Raw genomic sequence first — 17,573 nt, 5'->3', positions numbered from 1 at the left:
CTTATGGTAATTTACTGTTAATTGGGTCCGTCAGAGAAATAATAATTAATATTAATAGGTACCAATGTCTTGCAAAAATCTTTTCGTGATCTTCGAATAGCTCGTACTGCCAAACAAACATCACATTCGTGTTCTAAGCCCATTCTTTCGAGCAAAAAGCTCATGGCTATATACAATCCACAGTTTGTGACGCCATCACTAAACAAAATCAATTAGTATATTATGTACCAAGGATGGTCACACGGAAAATGAAAATTTTCAGGTACAGGTCTGATGAAAAATAGTCTACACTGAGAGAAAAAATCGGTTTTCTGAACTAAGAAATCGTAGTTCACAGACGACTCAGCTAAACTAAATCAGTTTCAGTAACTAATACACCATATTAAAGTGCTCTACGACTACATAGTCATTCTTACTATTTTTAGTCACACATACTAAGATGAAGTTAACATAACTATAATTTATATTGTAGTAAATAATTTATTCTTAGTCTAATGAGCAATAAGATTATTGTGATGTTAATAATGTACACTTAGTTCTTCAGATCATTTATAATTTTAGGAATAAGTATTTGGGTCTCGATGTACACACTAGAAAATCGAACTTTCTGAGAATGTACTAATTTGTTTTATTGTAACTAAACATTTATAGTTACCATTTCCATGATTTAGTATTGCAAGAAACAAAATTATTTAGCGATCTGTACTGCAGATTTTGGTTTATTGTTACTGAATTATTTTTTCTTTACTAACCAACATTTGTGTGATAATTTCAAAAATTTTTTTTTCTATTACATTAAATGTACTTGATGTTTTTTTATTATAACAAAAATTATTTTATCTTGTCTGATTATTTTGCTAAAAGGGGTTTCTCTTTAACTCATAAGGTTATTTATTTGTACGTTATGAAAACTTATAAACACGGCTTTCAAATTTAAGTTTCTCTACATAGGAAAAACAGTTAAATTAAGTCAAAAAAAAAATATTCTTGATTTTAGATCATTTTTTTTATCAATGCGGAAAATCAAAATTTTCTTGCACTTATTTTTTTGCAGTAAAAAATTATCTTGAATTTATTATCTCAAGTCAACATATTCTTACGCTTAAATAGAAAAATTTTTACTTGTTTAAAGAGTTTTAGTTTGTTAATATAGGATACCTTTTTTGTAGCAAGATGTTAGTTTTTAGTAACAATAGCATTTTTTAGTTTGAAGAAAACAAATTTTTTTCGCCTCCGGGCGGAAAGCGTCAACTTTCGTCTCGCTGTGCAAAACGAAGTTGCCGCTTTCCGCCTCCGTCGACGCGAAAAATAGTATACACTCCTCGGGAAGTAAATAAGAAAGCCTCAGATCACATGTTTGTTGACCTCGGCTTCGCCTCGGCCAACAATTACATGTGATCTGAGACATTTCTTACTTTACTTCCCTAGGTGGGTAATATACTATTCTTGGAATAACTACTATTTTTTTAACGTGAGAATTTTCTTTAACCGAAAAAAAAAAAAAAAAAAAAAATGGTTTAAGCTAAAAAAAAAATGTATTGGCCCCTGATTAAACAAAACGATTTGTGACGATTAAAACTGTTTTAATCGTTTTAAATCGTCAATTGATGATTAAAAGCGAATAAATTTTTCGAATGAAGATTAAAGACGATTCATGACGATTTGAAATTTTAATCGTCATTAATTGTTTTTAATCATAAAATAATAAATCGTCTTTTGATGATCTGGGACGATTAAATCTGAAAATTCATGACGATTATGACGTTTAACGATGATTAATGATGATTTAATTTTTAATCGTTTTTAATCGTCACAAATCGTTTTGTTTAATCAGGGGGGAGAAAAGATATATATTATCTTAATTGAATTTTACTTTAATAAATAATCCCGAATTGATTGGCAACAAAAAATTTTTACACGCCCTTTTGGTATAAAAAAAAATTTTGTTTTTTTTTTTTTTTCACTTTTTTAATCGATCTTCACATTTTTAACGATTCGAAATTGATAAGCAAAAAAAGAAAAAGCTTTGGTATGCTTCTTTGGCTCAGCAGAACCAATAACGCGTATATTTTGCAAATTTTTTTTTACATTTGATAATTAGTCAGCAGAAATATTTTATAATTATTAAATTAACTAGAAATCGATTGTTTAGAGAACTATTATGAAATAGTACGGTTGATACTTTTGTCAGTAGTAAAAGGAACTAAATAAATGATATTATATGAGACGACAACTAAACTGTTAGTCGAGTTAACTATTAAGATTATTTCTACCAACTATCACATAGTCACTAAGCTAACATAGTTACTGTAACTAGTTCATGTTAATCGAGTCAATGATAAAGGCTATATTGTGTTCACTACTAAGCCTTGTTTTAAAAAATTGCAGTTTTGTAGTGACCATAATAAGGCAAAAATGGTTTCTTAAGTTTAGTCAATGGAACTATTTTTTCGTGCTGATTCATACTAGTACATAGTTCCAGTAACAATAAAAATTGGTTAAGCAGACTATATTTTTGTATCTGACGTTGCATAGTTCAGGTTATTAAACACTTTTCTCTCAGTGTAATTAGTAGAAAATAAAAAAAACTCACTAGCAAAGAACTACAGTAGCTTCAGTATTTCTTGAAATACGTTCGGCGGCTTGCCACAGATCTACTAAAATAGAAGGTTTCGGTGGTTTACTTTTACCAGGTTCGGATTCGTTACAAATTAAAATAGTAGTTATTTGTTCTCGCTCTATTTTCTAAGAAAAGTTATTAAAGTTATAATTTTTATTCTTCACTTAAATGAATAAAAATAAAACTACTAAAAAAATTACATCTGACTTATCAGTTAAAACTATTTTTCGTTGAGAAAAAATATTAGTATTCACAATATCTCGTCCTTTCAAAGTTATAAATGGTACTGGTTTTATTTCTTCATCAGGATCAGGAAAAAATTTACAGCAAGTCTACAACGTTGCAATCAACTATTAAATTTGGAATAAACAAATGAGTAACGAAAATTAAATTCAAGACTTACAGGATCAGTAGGATCAATCGGTTGTAACATAATAATGAGTTTAACCTTAAGTTCAGCGATCATTCGCCAAAAATCGCCAACAGTCGTTGGCATTGGAATTTGCGAAGCGATATAATTATTGCGACGCCGTGCACTATCGACGTAAACGCCACTAATGTAATTGCTGTCTTCGTCAGTACTCGGATATCTCGCGATATAGAAATTTGGAGAGGTTGCTAAATCGGGAAATCGATTTTTCGAAATATTTTTATCTGACAATTTAAGTGAAAATGATGAGATTGGTTGAAGAGCTTCATCTTGCCATGCAGACTCTTCTATTCTCTGTTGTTGTAGATTTAGCTGCTGCTTAAACTCTTGAATTCTAGTTGACAGGGAATCATTGCAAGCTATTGTCGTTGGTAAGGTGAGAAGACATTCTACTAGAACTACGTGCGCAAGCAGATATTGTTGTTTGTTGTCAACCATATTAGCTCTTTGTCTTCGTATTAGTTCTGTTTCTCCAAAAACATCCACCACCTTTTTTTATTATCATTTAATTTGATTTACTTAAAGATTACTTTCAAGTATTTCCCCTGATTAAAAACTGCGATTGAGTTTCGGTCAGATTCAATCGGAGTTTTTAACCAGGGTTGAAGTTTTAAAATAGAAAAGAAATACTTACACCTTCAGCAGCGGCACGGCGAAGACAAATATCACATAAAATGATTGTACCAGTCCTCCCGACCCCAGCGCTACAGTGAACTAGTACTGGACCATTTCCCGCAGGAGTTGCAAGTAATTTTTTCAAGTAAGTTACGACAGATTGAGTATATAATGGTATTCCGTGGTCTGGCCACGATGTATAGTGAAAGTGGTCGATCTAAAGATATTTTATTAAACATTAATTCGATTAGTCTTAGTTTGTCTTTAAAAGAACGAATTGCAAAAGTATTCGAAGGAGAACAACATTGAAATTCTTTTAAGTTTTGAGCAAGTTTACTGAAGGAAGGAAAAAGAATGCGATAAGAGTTTAAGTAAATATCAAATTCGTGAATTTGGCCGGCTGAGTTAAATACGAATGAAAGAAGAATCAAGGAAATGAGAGAATGAGCAGTTGGGACAGAATAATTTTCCTCTCACTATACTTGCACGGGTGGCGATAGAAGGCGATAGTAAGTAAATCCTTTCCACACTTGCGGTGAAAAGATCAGGTAATAAGTTCGTTCGGGAAAACCCGTAGAATCAACTCGTTCTCTGGGTGATCTACTCAACCGTAACCTTCATCACATGACATAGTATACATACTTTACGAGTCTCCTGATCGCATGTTACATGAAGTACTCTAGTTGTATAATCCGCGAAATCTGTGTGACTGATATTTGTCACAGATACTTTTCCAAACTTAAGTTCTTGACCGATTTCAGGCCAATATTGTTCACATTTCGTCTAGTAAAAAAACATCATTTATCAACTGATGAAGAAAGTAAAGTACACTCAGAGAATTTTACGGTATTTTAAGTATCGCCAAATATTTTGTTATTCATCACAAATTTAATACACTGAGAGAACAATTTATTTGAGCCAAATAAGATTTGTTTTCAGCAAATAAATCCCATATTTGAATGGACCCATTTAATATTTATTTGAGTTACTTATATCAATTTTTAATATAAAATTCTCTGCGTGTAAATTTTTATAGTTATATTAATTAATGTCATACTTTTCCACCTTCGATAACGTTAGCTAGCATACAAATTACTTGAACACGTTCATGCCAAACCATGCGCCAAAAATCATTCAACGTATTTGGCTTAGGTCCTTGGGTTGCGATATAAGCTTTATTTTTTTTGTAACCCTATAAACATCAAGAAGAAAAAAATTTCGACTTTTTATTTTGTAACTACTTTTTGATATACATATACAACGTACAAACTATGTCTAAATTTATAGGCGAAATAAAAAAATTCATATACCTTGATATAATTCGCATTTATGTAATCAGAGTATGGGTCATCTGGAAATTTTTCAAGTATTACGCGAGTTTCATCATCTATATAAAAAATATTTATGAGTTATTAATGAACAAATGGTAGAAAAAAAGTAAAAAAAAATGATGGATCATTATTAATTACTTACACGCTATTAAGTTACCATATCTATTTTTTGATTTATTTTGCGGTAATTTTCCGTACTCCCATGATTTTGTTTGACCACGTGGAAATATCTAATATTATAAGAAGTATAGTATCTTATAATATAATAAGGTATCCGCGGGTAATAAGGCCTGTCGGGTAATAAGGCCTAAGTGACAGAAATGATATTTAAAGTAACCACCTCCGCTAATAGCTACTCTAGAAGAAGGGTCTTACATAGAGATGTTACGACAAATTTATAGAGTCCCGATACCACGTTCTTTGTCTTCTATATTTCATCATCCATCATATGCTGTCGTAGCGCAGAAGAAATTATAAAAAACAATCTAGTCTTCTGACTCTTAAAAAGAATACTGATAATTTCAAGTGCTGTTGAGCAAAACAATCTAGTCTTCTGATTCTTAAAAAGTATCTTTGCTAATTTCAAGTGATGATTTATCTCTAATAGCAATTTTATTAAGTATAGTTAAACTATTCCAGTTTGTTTAACCCGTGGGCCTTATTACCGTACTGTAGTAAAATAAGGCCTATTCGTATGGTTTTTGTAAAAGTGTAATTTTTTGTTTGTTTATGGTAAAAATTACCACTACTTGATTACAATTAATGGCTAGTGTATTGAAATAAAGATTAATGATACATTTCGATAATTAAATGCGATATTTTCGATCCTATTCAAAATCTCCCTTTGCTAGGCCTTATTACCCGCAGGTACCTTATTCTTAAGACCAATCAGTAAGCATTCCCTCGGTAGCTCTAATATTATAGTAAGTTTACGGTAGTACTACGTTAGGTCTACTATAAATTACGGTAGTTCTACCGTAATTCTATACCGTTGCATAAATAGACGGTAGGACTACAGAAAGATTACGGTATATTATATTATCCTAGTACCGTAATCTACGGGAAATTATCGTAATTATATCGAAATATTGAGTCCGCCAGTGTATTTTGATATAAAATTATATAAGGCTGATTTTGGCCCGTTAGCGGCGTATTTTTCGGGCATGATTGACTTAAAATAAATTGATATTATTTTAAGCAGTAAACTTATTTTTTAATTATGGTTTACTTACAGCGTACTGTTCATCTAATTTTCCAGATGCAATTGCTTGTTTAACATAATCCTGGAACTCATTAAGTTTAACTAATGAAGTACTTTTTAAATTTTCGTATATTGTTTCATCGACAGGATAAGATTTCAATTGTTCAACTGAATGAGCGGGTGTTAAAAAAAGTGATTCTCGTTGTTCAACTTTCGGAGGCAGTAACTTTTCTTTATCAACATGTTCGTGAGTTTTTCGTTCTTTAGGAGGGATCGTTGGCAAAGGTACAAGTACTTCAGAATTAATACTATCTTCTTTATCTCTCAAGCATATTCCATTTCTGTAATAAAATATGTTAACCCTTTAACACTTCTGGACGATGTCTCTAAAGAGTAAACTGAGGTAGTGAAGACTGTGAGCGAACGTTGTAAGCAATCCCCACTTTGGCGCCGTAGGTACGATTTTTTCTGACTTCGCCGTTAAAGGGTAAATCGATTTCTTAGGCTAAAAAAATTAATAAGATTCTAACCTTCTTTTGATGTAGAAATGAACTGCTCCTCCAATAATTATTAAAGTTAATACTAGTGGTATTGCCCAAACTTCGTGATTTTTGTTCGGTATTGGACCTATATGAAGTGGTTCTGATTTCCAAGTAATCGTTGTTGCTTTTTTGAGAACATCATCATCTTTTTCATGAACTACTAAGACTACTCCATATGACGCGCCAACATGAAGTGGGCAGTTTACAATACCATCATAAACTTCATCGTCACCGATGGTAAATGAAGAGTTTGATAGTTTGTTAGCCTAAAATTGAAAATGGCAGTAGCATAAATCAACAAATATAAATAAGTGTATTTATGTTAGTATTACCGGAAGAGTAGCAACGCGCCAAGCAACTTCATGGTATTCAACTCCAATGTCTTTTTCCAAAGCGGAACTTAACATTGTACCTTGTTTACAAATCGACGGTCCTTTAACAATAATATGAAGCAAACTTCCCTTCGTATTGTTAACAATAGGCGGTATAATAATATTAATTTGTGATTCTTCATTATCTACGATTGGCTGTGGTTCGAATTCGAAAGCTAATGAAGAAGCTGTTTCGATTTCTGTACTTGATACTTCACCTCGTAGTGTATTCATTCCTTGAATTGATATTTTGTAACGCGTAGATGGCAATAGATTCAATGCAGTATTATAATCAATTTTATATGAAGAAATTGGAAATTGAATTGAACTAAAGTCATAAGAGTTTGGTACTTTTTCTAACTGAGTTGATATTATTTTATAATATACTACGAATTTTTTCATAGGTCCTCCGGTTTTGAATGGATGCTGCCATTTGATATAAACTACCCCTTTGTCGATTTCTTTGATATCAAGTATTTTTGGCGCGCTTGGTTCTACATTTAATAATCAATTTATTTTAGTAATTTTTTTAAATACATTTTTAAGACAAGTATTTTTATTTACTTGTTTCATCACGTATATCAGGCACTCTATTCTCTTCTCCGGGGTTATCGACTCCTTTATTATAAGCCCTTACCTAATGAATTTTGTTATTTAGAAATGATAATTAAAATGAAATATATATGTACTTTTGGCTATACTTTCGAATCTCTCTCCTTTTGAAAACATTAATTTCGCAGAAAATTATTGTAAATATTTGTTGTAACACATGCCTAAAGAATACGCCTCTAACTGACTAGAGTCAGCTTCATGAATTTTATGTTTAAGCACAATACTTTCTAATTGCTTAAAAGTGTCATTTAATAACCTTACATATTTCTATTAATTGATATACATAACATCAAAGTTGACATTTTTTCATTCAGTTAAGTTTCGTTAAGTGAAGGGTATTAAACAAACTATCTGATTCTATAAAGTACACGAAAAAAAAAAAATAGTTATAATTCCTGTGTAGAATGGTAACCATTACTATGTTACATGAAAACGAAGATTTTTTAGCGTCGAGTCACCGGGCAGAGTAACCCCCCTCATTCTACATAGTAACGGTGACTATGCTAGCATAGGACTGATTACCATTCTACATTGACGAGAGAACTATATATTGCTCAAAAAGAAATATCATTTGTTGATAACAGATAAATAATAATCAAATAAATTTAAAAACAATTGTTGCAATGTAACATAGTAATCATTAGCAGAAAAATGGTAATGAGTTCTATTCTACATAGCATTATTTACCATTTTATAAAAAAAGAGTCTGGTTACTATGTAGCATAGTAATTATTACTATTCTTTTCTCTACGTGTATCAATTTTTTTAACAATAATACAGTAAGTTTTTTCACACTTCCGGTTGTATGGCGCTGACTTTAGATATTTAATGGCGTTTTTCTTCGCGTATTTATAACCTAAACTATTCTATGTGCCGCCTATCCCACTCTCTAGTGTAATACCGATTCCACAAAATGTATAAGACACTATTAAATAACGTTGCAAAACAAACTCGGCTTGTTCCTTTAATGTTTATCTTTTATTTTTATTTAATCACCTGTGAGTTTTCCGTGAAATTAATGGTTGGAGATCAAATTCGAAAGTATACTTAAACATTTTACTTCAATAAATTTTCCTTGTCCGCTAGGTTGCTCAACAGTAGCGCACAGTAAATTTTCCCATAACTGACAGACACTTTCTGCCGGAACGCAAACAGGCGTAGGTTTTTTGTTTCCTTTAGAAAATTGTATGCAATATTCGGATATTTCACCATTAGTTGGCGGCGATGGTTTTTTCCATCGCAACGTTGTGGACTTATTTTGTACATTCACTTCAACAATTTCCAATTCATTAACTTTTGGAGGTGCTGCCAAATTAATTTTTTAGTTCATCATTGCAATTTCTATTTTGTTCGGAAAAATATTTAATTTTTATTAACAAGCTTACGTTTTGGATCAGTAGTAAACGATAATTCAATGTAAGCCGTTTCATTGTGAATTCCATATAATTGACGAAGTGTATGAACACGAACCATGTACTTTTCCGCTCCATAAACTGTCTGTTTTTTGGTACGATTAAGTTCAAAAGAGTGATATCTTGTATCATAGCTATCGCTAAAATTTCTGACGTTTTCACTTAAGCCTAAAAAAAATAATCGAGCGCCACCGATTGGCCCAGTAATTGTTCGACAATCAGCCGGGTCTTTCCAAGTGATCTTGGAGTTGGCGAAATTAATATCGCTGTATACAGCCGTTGGTATTTCTAAGATAAAGGCGATTTTAAGATGTGCAAATAAAAAAAAATTATTTGGAAATTTATACCTGCTTCATTGGTTTGGAAAACTACTTTGCTTTCAAATCCTAATTTCGTATTATATGCAAATACTATAATTCCGTAAACGACGTAAGGAATCAAATCATCGATTGTTTTTGTGATCGTATCATCAAAATCACTTATTAAAAAAGTTTTAGAAGTCATCGAGTTGAATGGAACCTCATCTGAACAACCCCTATAACGAACAATCTAAATTGAATCGATATAGTATCGATTCAGTTTTAAACAAGATTTCGAAACCGTTTATTATTTACCTGAATAGTTAGGCTGTACCCTTGTAAAATACCATTAGGTTCTATTGGTGAGGACCACTGAACTTGAACATCATTATTTTTTTGTACATCATAACTCAATCCAACAACTGAAGATGGTCCTATAACAAAAAAAGTATTTTAAATTGTTAAAAACTCTCTTTAGTTTTTTATCTTTCTTTAAGTAATCGAATATTTACTTGCTTCTAGAGTTAATAACTCTTCGTCATAATAGTTTTTATCGTTGCCATTTACCTGAATCCGATATTTTGTAAACGGAATTAAATTCGAAAATAGTAGTGGAAATGACGGTACTGTATCATATTTTTTGTTGGTGTGAGATTTATTCGGGCTTGAAAAAATGGCTGAAAGTGCAGCAGAATACCAACTATCAGGGCATGAGTTATCTGCCTGTTAAATGAAATACATAATTATTACAGTCCATCATGGTATATCAACCATATCAGCAAAATCCATGGAGGATTATATGGGAATTCGTAGAAATCCTAAAGAAAATTATGGATTTATGTAAAGATCCATGGGGATCAATGTAGAAAAGCGGATTTCTATATAAATTCATGTAAGAAAGTGTGGCTACTTGAATTACAATGTAGAAAATCCATATGAAAATCTATGTCTAGATTCTCATATAGGAAACTGGGTACCTGAATTTTCATCTAGGAAATCTAAATGGAAAACTATGGATAGCTGGATTCCCATGTAAGAATTCCACTGAGGAAACTGAGTACTTAGATTCTCATATAGCAAATTCTTATGGGAAACTATAGGTACCTGAATTTCCATACAGAAAATTCATATGGGAAACTACAGGTGCCTGAATTTCCATGTAGTAAATCTATATGGAAAACTATGGAGAGCTGGATTCCCATATTGGAATTCTACATAGGAAACTGAGTACCTAGATTCTCATATAGCAAATTCATATGCGTCAACATAGCAATCAATACTAGGTTCCCATATGGATTTCTGCATGGTTTACATTGTCATGGGAAATTAGGGTGATAATTCACTTAGGAATGTAGATAGGGTTTCCATTTTGATTTTTGAATCCTTTGGATTCCCATAAGAAACCATATGGGAATCCATGCGAAAATGCCATGTGAGAATCTCTATGGAATTCTCTTCTGGGTTCCAACGTGGATTTCGTTAGTAGGGAAAAGATTTAAATTATATAGATATTTGTAAAAAATTAAGTGGATCCTACGGCTACTCTGGATTAGGTGGTCTAAAAACTGTTGAAACATAAAAAAATATCAATGGATATTTTGATATGTTCACAACAGAGTAACTTTTAGAAAATAATTATTCATTATTAAAAATTTTGTCAGAAATCTAAAGAACCCATATGTTTCGAATAATTTTTTTTTTACCTGTCCCTGAATTTTTTTAAGTAGCAGACTTGTTTCATTACGATCTGTTTCAAATTTCCCATCCGCTAAAAACAAAAAAAAATCAAAGATAAACAGTTGTTATTTCCAAAATAAATAAAATATTCAATAACTTGCCATTGCACAAAGTCGTAAAATTTCTCCAGCTGCCTGCAATATTTTTATACTTTTCTTCGAATTGTATATTCAGCAGTACTCGTGTTTTATATCTATTTCCCGGACTTAAATTGGTGAAAATTGCATAATAAGTTTTAGAAATTATAGTATCTGTTTCGTCAGCAGCTTTCGTTTCAGTTATTCCATGAAATGACTATGCAAATACACCATTCAAAATTAAAAGATAGATGCATTATAGAGAAGGGGCGGGGGGGGGGTACATTTAGATTACATGAAGAGTAGAAAAGTATGCAAAAATGCTTAAAATATTAAAAATATTCACCATCATCTCAAAAACAAATGTAGCATTGACTTTTCTGTAATTATCAATTTCTTCAAAATGTACTCGAACGCTTGTTTCACTAAGCTGATCAAATTCAGGTGCTTGTGGAGGTTCGATATCTTTAAAAAAAAATATTTCAAACAGATGTAAACTAAATTTTTGATCATGTCATTATATTTCCTATTTATTTATTAATGATTGAATAATGTATACCTATTTCACAGTATGGAGGAACATAAAAGTGATCTATTATATCTTTACATCCAGAGATACATGTGCCCGTGTAAGAATGGCAATAATTATTAAAACAGTTATTGCAAAGTTTCGAGCATCCATAACCATATGATCCAACATAGCATCCTAATCAAATTATACATACATAAATTGCATATTTGAATATTTTCTATTCTCTAGCGAATTCGGTTATTTTGAAAAATGATCTAAAACATATCTAGTGTTTGAGTGTGATTTCAGTATGTGTTCGGTATAATTCTACAACTGTACTCAATTTTACTCAACTATACTAATAATTTGGGCGGGATATCGAACCATTGATACCGAAATTATACTCAGAAAAAATTAATTTCTCAGATATCAACCAATTCAATGTATTTGAGTCTATTGTAACGGGTAAAACTGGGGTTGATTTCAGCTGCCAATTAAAAGTTATTAATTGATAAGTCGGAAATGAACCAAATCAGAACCAGAAAAGACAAAACAGTAAATAGACAAATAATATCTGAATGCAAGGAAATTTAATGATTAGCCAATAAAATATCCCAGAAAGCAAAATTAGAAGATATACAAAACTACCCCTTTGGCTCGGTTTAGCTCGCCGGAGTCCAGGGTTGAAAACAAAGGGGGTTTTCAAAAGATAGACAATATTAAATGTAATACTTTAAAGTTTATTCAAATCAAACCTTTACATAGGCTTCGAGCCCTTGTTCTACTACCTTTACAATAAATGATCACGGTTTTTAATTATTTAAGACTATTTCAAATCACGGTTTATCACGGTTCTGTAAATACGTACACACGGTTACGCGGTCAATTCCCACACACACACAATTTACGCGGACTAGTAACGCGGGTCTACCCCTCTCCCGGATGCTTCAGGGGTGTCTGGTCGACTTCCCCGTCGGCCCTGCACGAGTTCCCCTTCCCTGAGGGTAAGCGGATGGTCTCCGTCAAACCCCCACCTACACGGCTAGTTCTACCTACCACCCCTTGGCAGAAGGCCTCAGAGTGGGGACCCTTAAATCTCCCCGAGAATCAAAATTTCGCTTACCTTGGTCCGGTCGGACTCGGGGTAGTCGAAGTTCCAGATGTTGTCCAGGGAATGGTCTTCCTCCAGAAAACGTCTCGGGAGACTAAGTTGCCCAATACGGGCTTTAACGAGCGTTTTTATTACTTGAGCCATCCGTCACACATACGGAAAAGGATAAATTCCATCGCCCTCTAGCGTTGCTTTCTGAAGCGTAGTGATCGAGAAAATATTCTAAGTCCAACCGTCAAAAATCAAAGGAAGCAGAAAAACGATGAAATATTATTCAAGAGATTGAATTTCTTCTAAGTTTTGTGTTTTAATATCAGTGAGAATTGAAGAAATATAATTTAACGAAATATAAAAATGGTTTGAAAGGAAAAAGAATGTGTTTAAGACTTTGAGAAAACATCCAATACGGAGAAGTTAGCCTACGGCTTACGCACTCGCGAGCGAACGGAGAGAGAATGAAAGAATACGCGATTAAAATACTAAGTTAAATTAAACTCTCTCACATTATTTTTCATATTTTGTCTTATTTTATATTCCTTCAAATCTCTTGAATCTTTTAAAAGATTCATATGGAATTATTTTTCACATTTTTTTTCCTTCTCCTTTAAATTTACTGGCTCGGGACTTAGAATATTTTTACTCGGCGCGTATTCATATTATCATTCTATACACTCGTACCAATGTAATATCACACAAAATCTTAGTAATAATATGACACAGCCATAAATCCACTATAGTTATAGCAATAGTTTAAGTATATTAATAGAAATAATAGTAAATAATAGTTATAATACCAATATTTAAGTAGATTACAATAAACAAGTAGTAGTTAGTATTAGATAAATAGGTTTTAAGTACAAAATAGTAGTTATAATAAGTACCATAGTTTTAGGTTTCGTTAATCGTTACAAGTAGCATTAAGTAGTCATAGTTATTAGAATAAGTACCCTAGTTTTAGGTTTAGTAGTTAACAAGTAGTCATAGTATAAGAATAGTAGTAATTTAGATAAATAGTAGCTAGTATTGTAGTAGATATAAGGAATCAATAGTTGTAAGAATAAAACAAAAAAAACGAAACGGGTCCGCCCCAACTGGTCTGCCATCACACTATAACACGAAAAGAAAATTGTGGGAAATTTTCCTATGCACTATGAGAATAGTTCCCATACCATAATTGGAACCATTCCCATAATGGTATAGGGATTGTATCCATACTACTGCGGGGATGGTTTCCATAATAGTAGAGAAATAGTTCCCATACCATTATGAGAACTATTCCCAGAATGGTATAGGAATTGTGCCCATACTACTGCATGAACGGCTCCCATAATATATGGGAATAGCATCCATAATAGTATAGGAATAGTTTCCATACTACTATGGGAACCATTCCCAAAGTGGTATAAGAATTTTTTCCATAATACATGGGAATAACTCCTATAATAGTATAGGAATAGTTCCCATACCATTATGGGAACCATTCCCATAATGATATAGGGATTGTATCCATTCTACTATAGGGATGGTTCCCATAATATATGGAAATCGTTTCCATACCATTTTGGGAACCATTCCTAGAATGGTATAGGAATCGTACCCATACTACTTTACGAATATATGGGTTTCCATAATATATGGGAATAGCTCCCATAATTGTATAGAAATAGTTCCCAAACTCCGAACTCGAGTATTATACTCGATGGCACTAGTTACCTAAAGTACTATTATGTATTCATTAAATTTATTTACTTCAAACTTTAAAGAAACATTTTTTTCTTTTCCACAGATGAAGACTTATACAGAAAAATACTGTCCTCAGCCTCTCAGATTTTAGTATTTTTTTTTTATTAATTGTTACAGAGCATTTTCTTTTTGGCCTTTTACACTTTTGCCTTCATTTCACAACTGCATACTCCTTTTCCTCTTTCAGTATAATTTGAGTATAAATTGAGCTTGGAATCGATATTTAGTATCAATTAAGTGAGCAAGATTCAAAAACATTCCAAAACATGATGATTGGGTATAATTCTACTGTACCGAAAACGTACCCAAAAAAAACTTAAATTATCAGTTTAATCAAATTCGCTAGGGTGCCTAAAATAATATAAAATCCTTACTTACCATTCATACAGTCAGAATTTGTATATCCTTGTGAACAGTAGCATCCATTTTCGTTGCATACAGTTACATAAGCGCAGTTATTTTTGAAAATTTTATGACAGTCAGTTTCACAATATGGTCCGATATAGTACGCAGGACACAGAGTTGTATTTCCTATAAATTAATTCAAATTAAAATATTTCGTATTACGGCATTTACTACAGATTACACTATAAGATAAATTTTCAAACTTGGTGCAGCAGAAACTTGTTGAATTGCACTGATTGTTTTCGAATGTTGTGAATTGTAAGACAATCTTTGACATGTTACTTCTGGCCAAAAGTAAGTGCCGTCATAGTCTTGGTTTGCTGTCATCATTAATGTCTTAACTGTTTCTAATTTATGGATAGAATGTCAATTAAAATGAACAATTGGTAAAGACATATAATTAAATTTAAAATTTAAATTACTTTTTGGTAAGCATTCTTGAAGATTACTGATCGCCCAATGATTGTTTTTTTCATCCGAACTAGTTTTCAAATTTGTTGATATTTCTAATCTTAGAGGAGCTTTATATTGACGGATATTTGAAACGTTAAATTGACCGTATTGCCACATTGCTAAGTCATGATCAACACGATTATAAATTGAACCAGAAAATCTTTTTCTTAGATGATAATCGCCATTTCCATCCAGCAAGCTTATAAATAACTCGCACTCTCGACACAACCCGATCAGCATGTCAACACAGAAGTCTTGTACATTATCAATCAATGTTGGACTAACTAATTTGGCTTCTGGCTGGCTTACCAGAGTGTAAGTGTCTTAGCAATAGAACAAAATATTAATTAGTTAATTATAAATTACTTTAAGTTCACTAGCTTAAAAAGTAATTACATTCATGATAACGAAATAGTAGTGGAACCTTTTCATCAGGGCCACGATAAAAAATATGATATTTTTTATTGGTCCGTGAAGACTCATAGTCGGTGTAGGATAGGACTCTTTTATTTGGATCATATAAAGCAATAGTTCGGCTTGAAGCTTCCCAAGTAATCACAAAAGTTTTCCATTCTCGATTAGACAATGGAAAGTGCTAGGTTTAGAAACAATGTATTTATTTATTACATTGCATTTAATGACAACGGATACTTACATTAATGAAAGATGCTCTTATAACCCGACATTCAGATCTTTCAGCTGGAATGCCTGATGGTATGCCGGACGGACATTTCCGAATTGCTGTGTTGTTGTTATTCCAACCACCGATTATGAGCCAGTAACAAAAATCTTTGTTATATTGGTCACTCTCACAAAGTGCGAAATGGGCATTAGACGCTCCACGAATTGAAACTGTTAAACTACCGGTTTCACCGAACAATAAAGAAGAATAAGCACCATTTCTTGATGTTAGAATTGGACGGAATTCTGTACTAACCGGATCAAATGTTTTATACTCCGGAAAATCTGGAATATATATTAATATTATTTGTAGAAGTGATTTTTAAAAATATTGAAGTAGACTAACGTTCCCATCGACTATCGAAAACTGGGCCCATGGGCTTAATAAATGAAGATGTTAGACTCCAATTAGAATCGTATTGTTTCCATGCAGATAAACATTCTGAAGAGTCGACGTTGAGGTAACATTGTCCCGGATAATATTTGGGATTACTCGACAACTTTGACGCTGAAAAAATTTACAATTATCCTCAGATTTTAACTATCACGATCATGAAATGTAAAATTTATTGTACCTTGTAAACTTTGCTTTTCTCTAAGAGCCTGTTCAGGATAGTTCCATTCAAAATGCGTATTCCAAGTAATTGCGTCTTTTGGATTGTCGCTGATGCAAAGTAGTGGGCGGTCTTTATAATAATAACTATACGAGAGAGAGGCTTCTCCGCGATAAATCATTAGTTCCTCGGTAACAACTTTTTTAATGAAATTAAAACAAACAATAAATAGCAGAAATTTTATTTGTGTCATATTTGTAATTGTACTGAACTCTGATTGTGAGCTACTGTCAGCATCTCGCTTTCAATATACGATAATATCGCTTTCGAGGAACTTGTCTTCCTGCCGCAGATTGTGTGAATCACTACAGATAAGCAAATCCACAGAACAGCTAGGAAAAAATAAATGACTATACTACTTGCTATGACTAAATTAATAAAAATATTTTTTTGTTAAAAATAAATAATTAAAAAAAAAAAAAATTATTAATAATAATTTCCAACGATAAGTGCGATTTCTTATAAAATATAATAAAACCAAATTTTATTGTTAAAACAACTTGAAACGTATTGTATACTAAAAAAAAAAATTAAGCTTTACCACAGAACGGATTTAGTTGAAATTTAATTCAGTCTTTTTATAACAATTATGAAGTTTGATTGACTAGTAGTACAAAATATTTATGTGACGTACTATAATGGTGGCCTCTAGTGCGCCCGCGCTGATCAGTAAGGACTTGCGTTCAAAGATCTAAATATTTCATATTTTAACGCAAAGAAGGCATTTAGGATGGTTAAGATCAGATAGTCGAAGAGCGTATTAATATTGTGCGAGTTATATAAAATTCTATGTGTTAAGGCCTAATAT

At 32.1% G+C, this 17,573-nt stretch overlaps 1 protein-coding gene across 1 annotated transcript in view; it reads right to left on the bottom strand.

The window, feature by feature from the left end:
* The window catches only part of LOC103576361 (receptor-type tyrosine-protein phosphatase delta), a 30,753-nt gene extending 13,760 nt beyond the window's left edge, over window positions 1-16,993 (bottom strand). Inside the window, exons 1-29 of the mRNA XM_014444730.2 lie at window positions 16,727-16,993; window positions 16,498-16,659; window positions 16,126-16,436; window positions 15,867-16,065; window positions 15,440-15,793; window positions 15,221-15,364; window positions 14,991-15,143; window positions 11,807-11,953; window positions 11,594-11,712; window positions 11,272-11,464; window positions 11,137-11,201; window positions 9,946-10,156; window positions 9,749-9,867; window positions 9,482-9,683; window positions 9,108-9,422; window positions 8,783-9,027; window positions 7,675-7,747; window positions 7,072-7,604; window positions 6,728-7,005; window positions 6,229-6,538; window positions 5,139-5,226; window positions 4,976-5,052; window positions 4,723-4,857; window positions 4,308-4,448; window positions 3,685-3,882; window positions 3,024-3,539; window positions 2,821-2,952; window positions 2,594-2,745; window positions 63-198 (exon numbers count right to left, since the gene is read on the bottom strand). Coding sequence (XP_014300216.1) covers window positions 63-198; window positions 2,594-2,745; window positions 2,821-2,952; window positions 3,024-3,539; window positions 3,685-3,882; window positions 4,308-4,448; window positions 4,723-4,857; window positions 4,976-5,052; window positions 5,139-5,226; window positions 6,229-6,538; window positions 6,728-7,005; window positions 7,072-7,604; window positions 7,675-7,747; window positions 8,783-9,027; window positions 9,108-9,422; window positions 9,482-9,683; window positions 9,749-9,867; window positions 9,946-10,156; window positions 11,137-11,201; window positions 11,272-11,464; window positions 11,594-11,712; window positions 11,807-11,953; window positions 14,991-15,143; window positions 15,221-15,364; window positions 15,440-15,793; window positions 15,867-16,065; window positions 16,126-16,436; window positions 16,498-16,659; window positions 16,727-16,958 — 5,940 coding nt within the window. The 5' untranslated portion in view covers window positions 16,959-16,993. The remainder of the gene's footprint in view (window positions 1-62; window positions 199-2,593; window positions 2,746-2,820; window positions 2,953-3,023; window positions 3,540-3,684; window positions 3,883-4,307; window positions 4,449-4,722; window positions 4,858-4,975; window positions 5,053-5,138; window positions 5,227-6,228; window positions 6,539-6,727; window positions 7,006-7,071; window positions 7,605-7,674; window positions 7,748-8,782; window positions 9,028-9,107; window positions 9,423-9,481; window positions 9,684-9,748; window positions 9,868-9,945; window positions 10,157-11,136; window positions 11,202-11,271; window positions 11,465-11,593; window positions 11,713-11,806; window positions 11,954-14,990; window positions 15,144-15,220; window positions 15,365-15,439; window positions 15,794-15,866; window positions 16,066-16,125; window positions 16,437-16,497; window positions 16,660-16,726) is intronic.
* Between the last annotated feature and the right edge of the window lie 580 nt (window positions 16,994-17,573).

This window comes from Microplitis demolitor, chromosome 4 (genome assembly GCF_026212275.2).
Source record: "Microplitis demolitor isolate Queensland-Clemson2020A chromosome 4, iyMicDemo2.1a, whole genome shotgun sequence".
Lineage (NCBI taxonomy): Eukaryota > Metazoa > Arthropoda > Insecta > Hymenoptera > Braconidae > Microplitis > Microplitis demolitor.
This window is presented reverse-complemented; position numbering and strand designations above follow the sequence as displayed.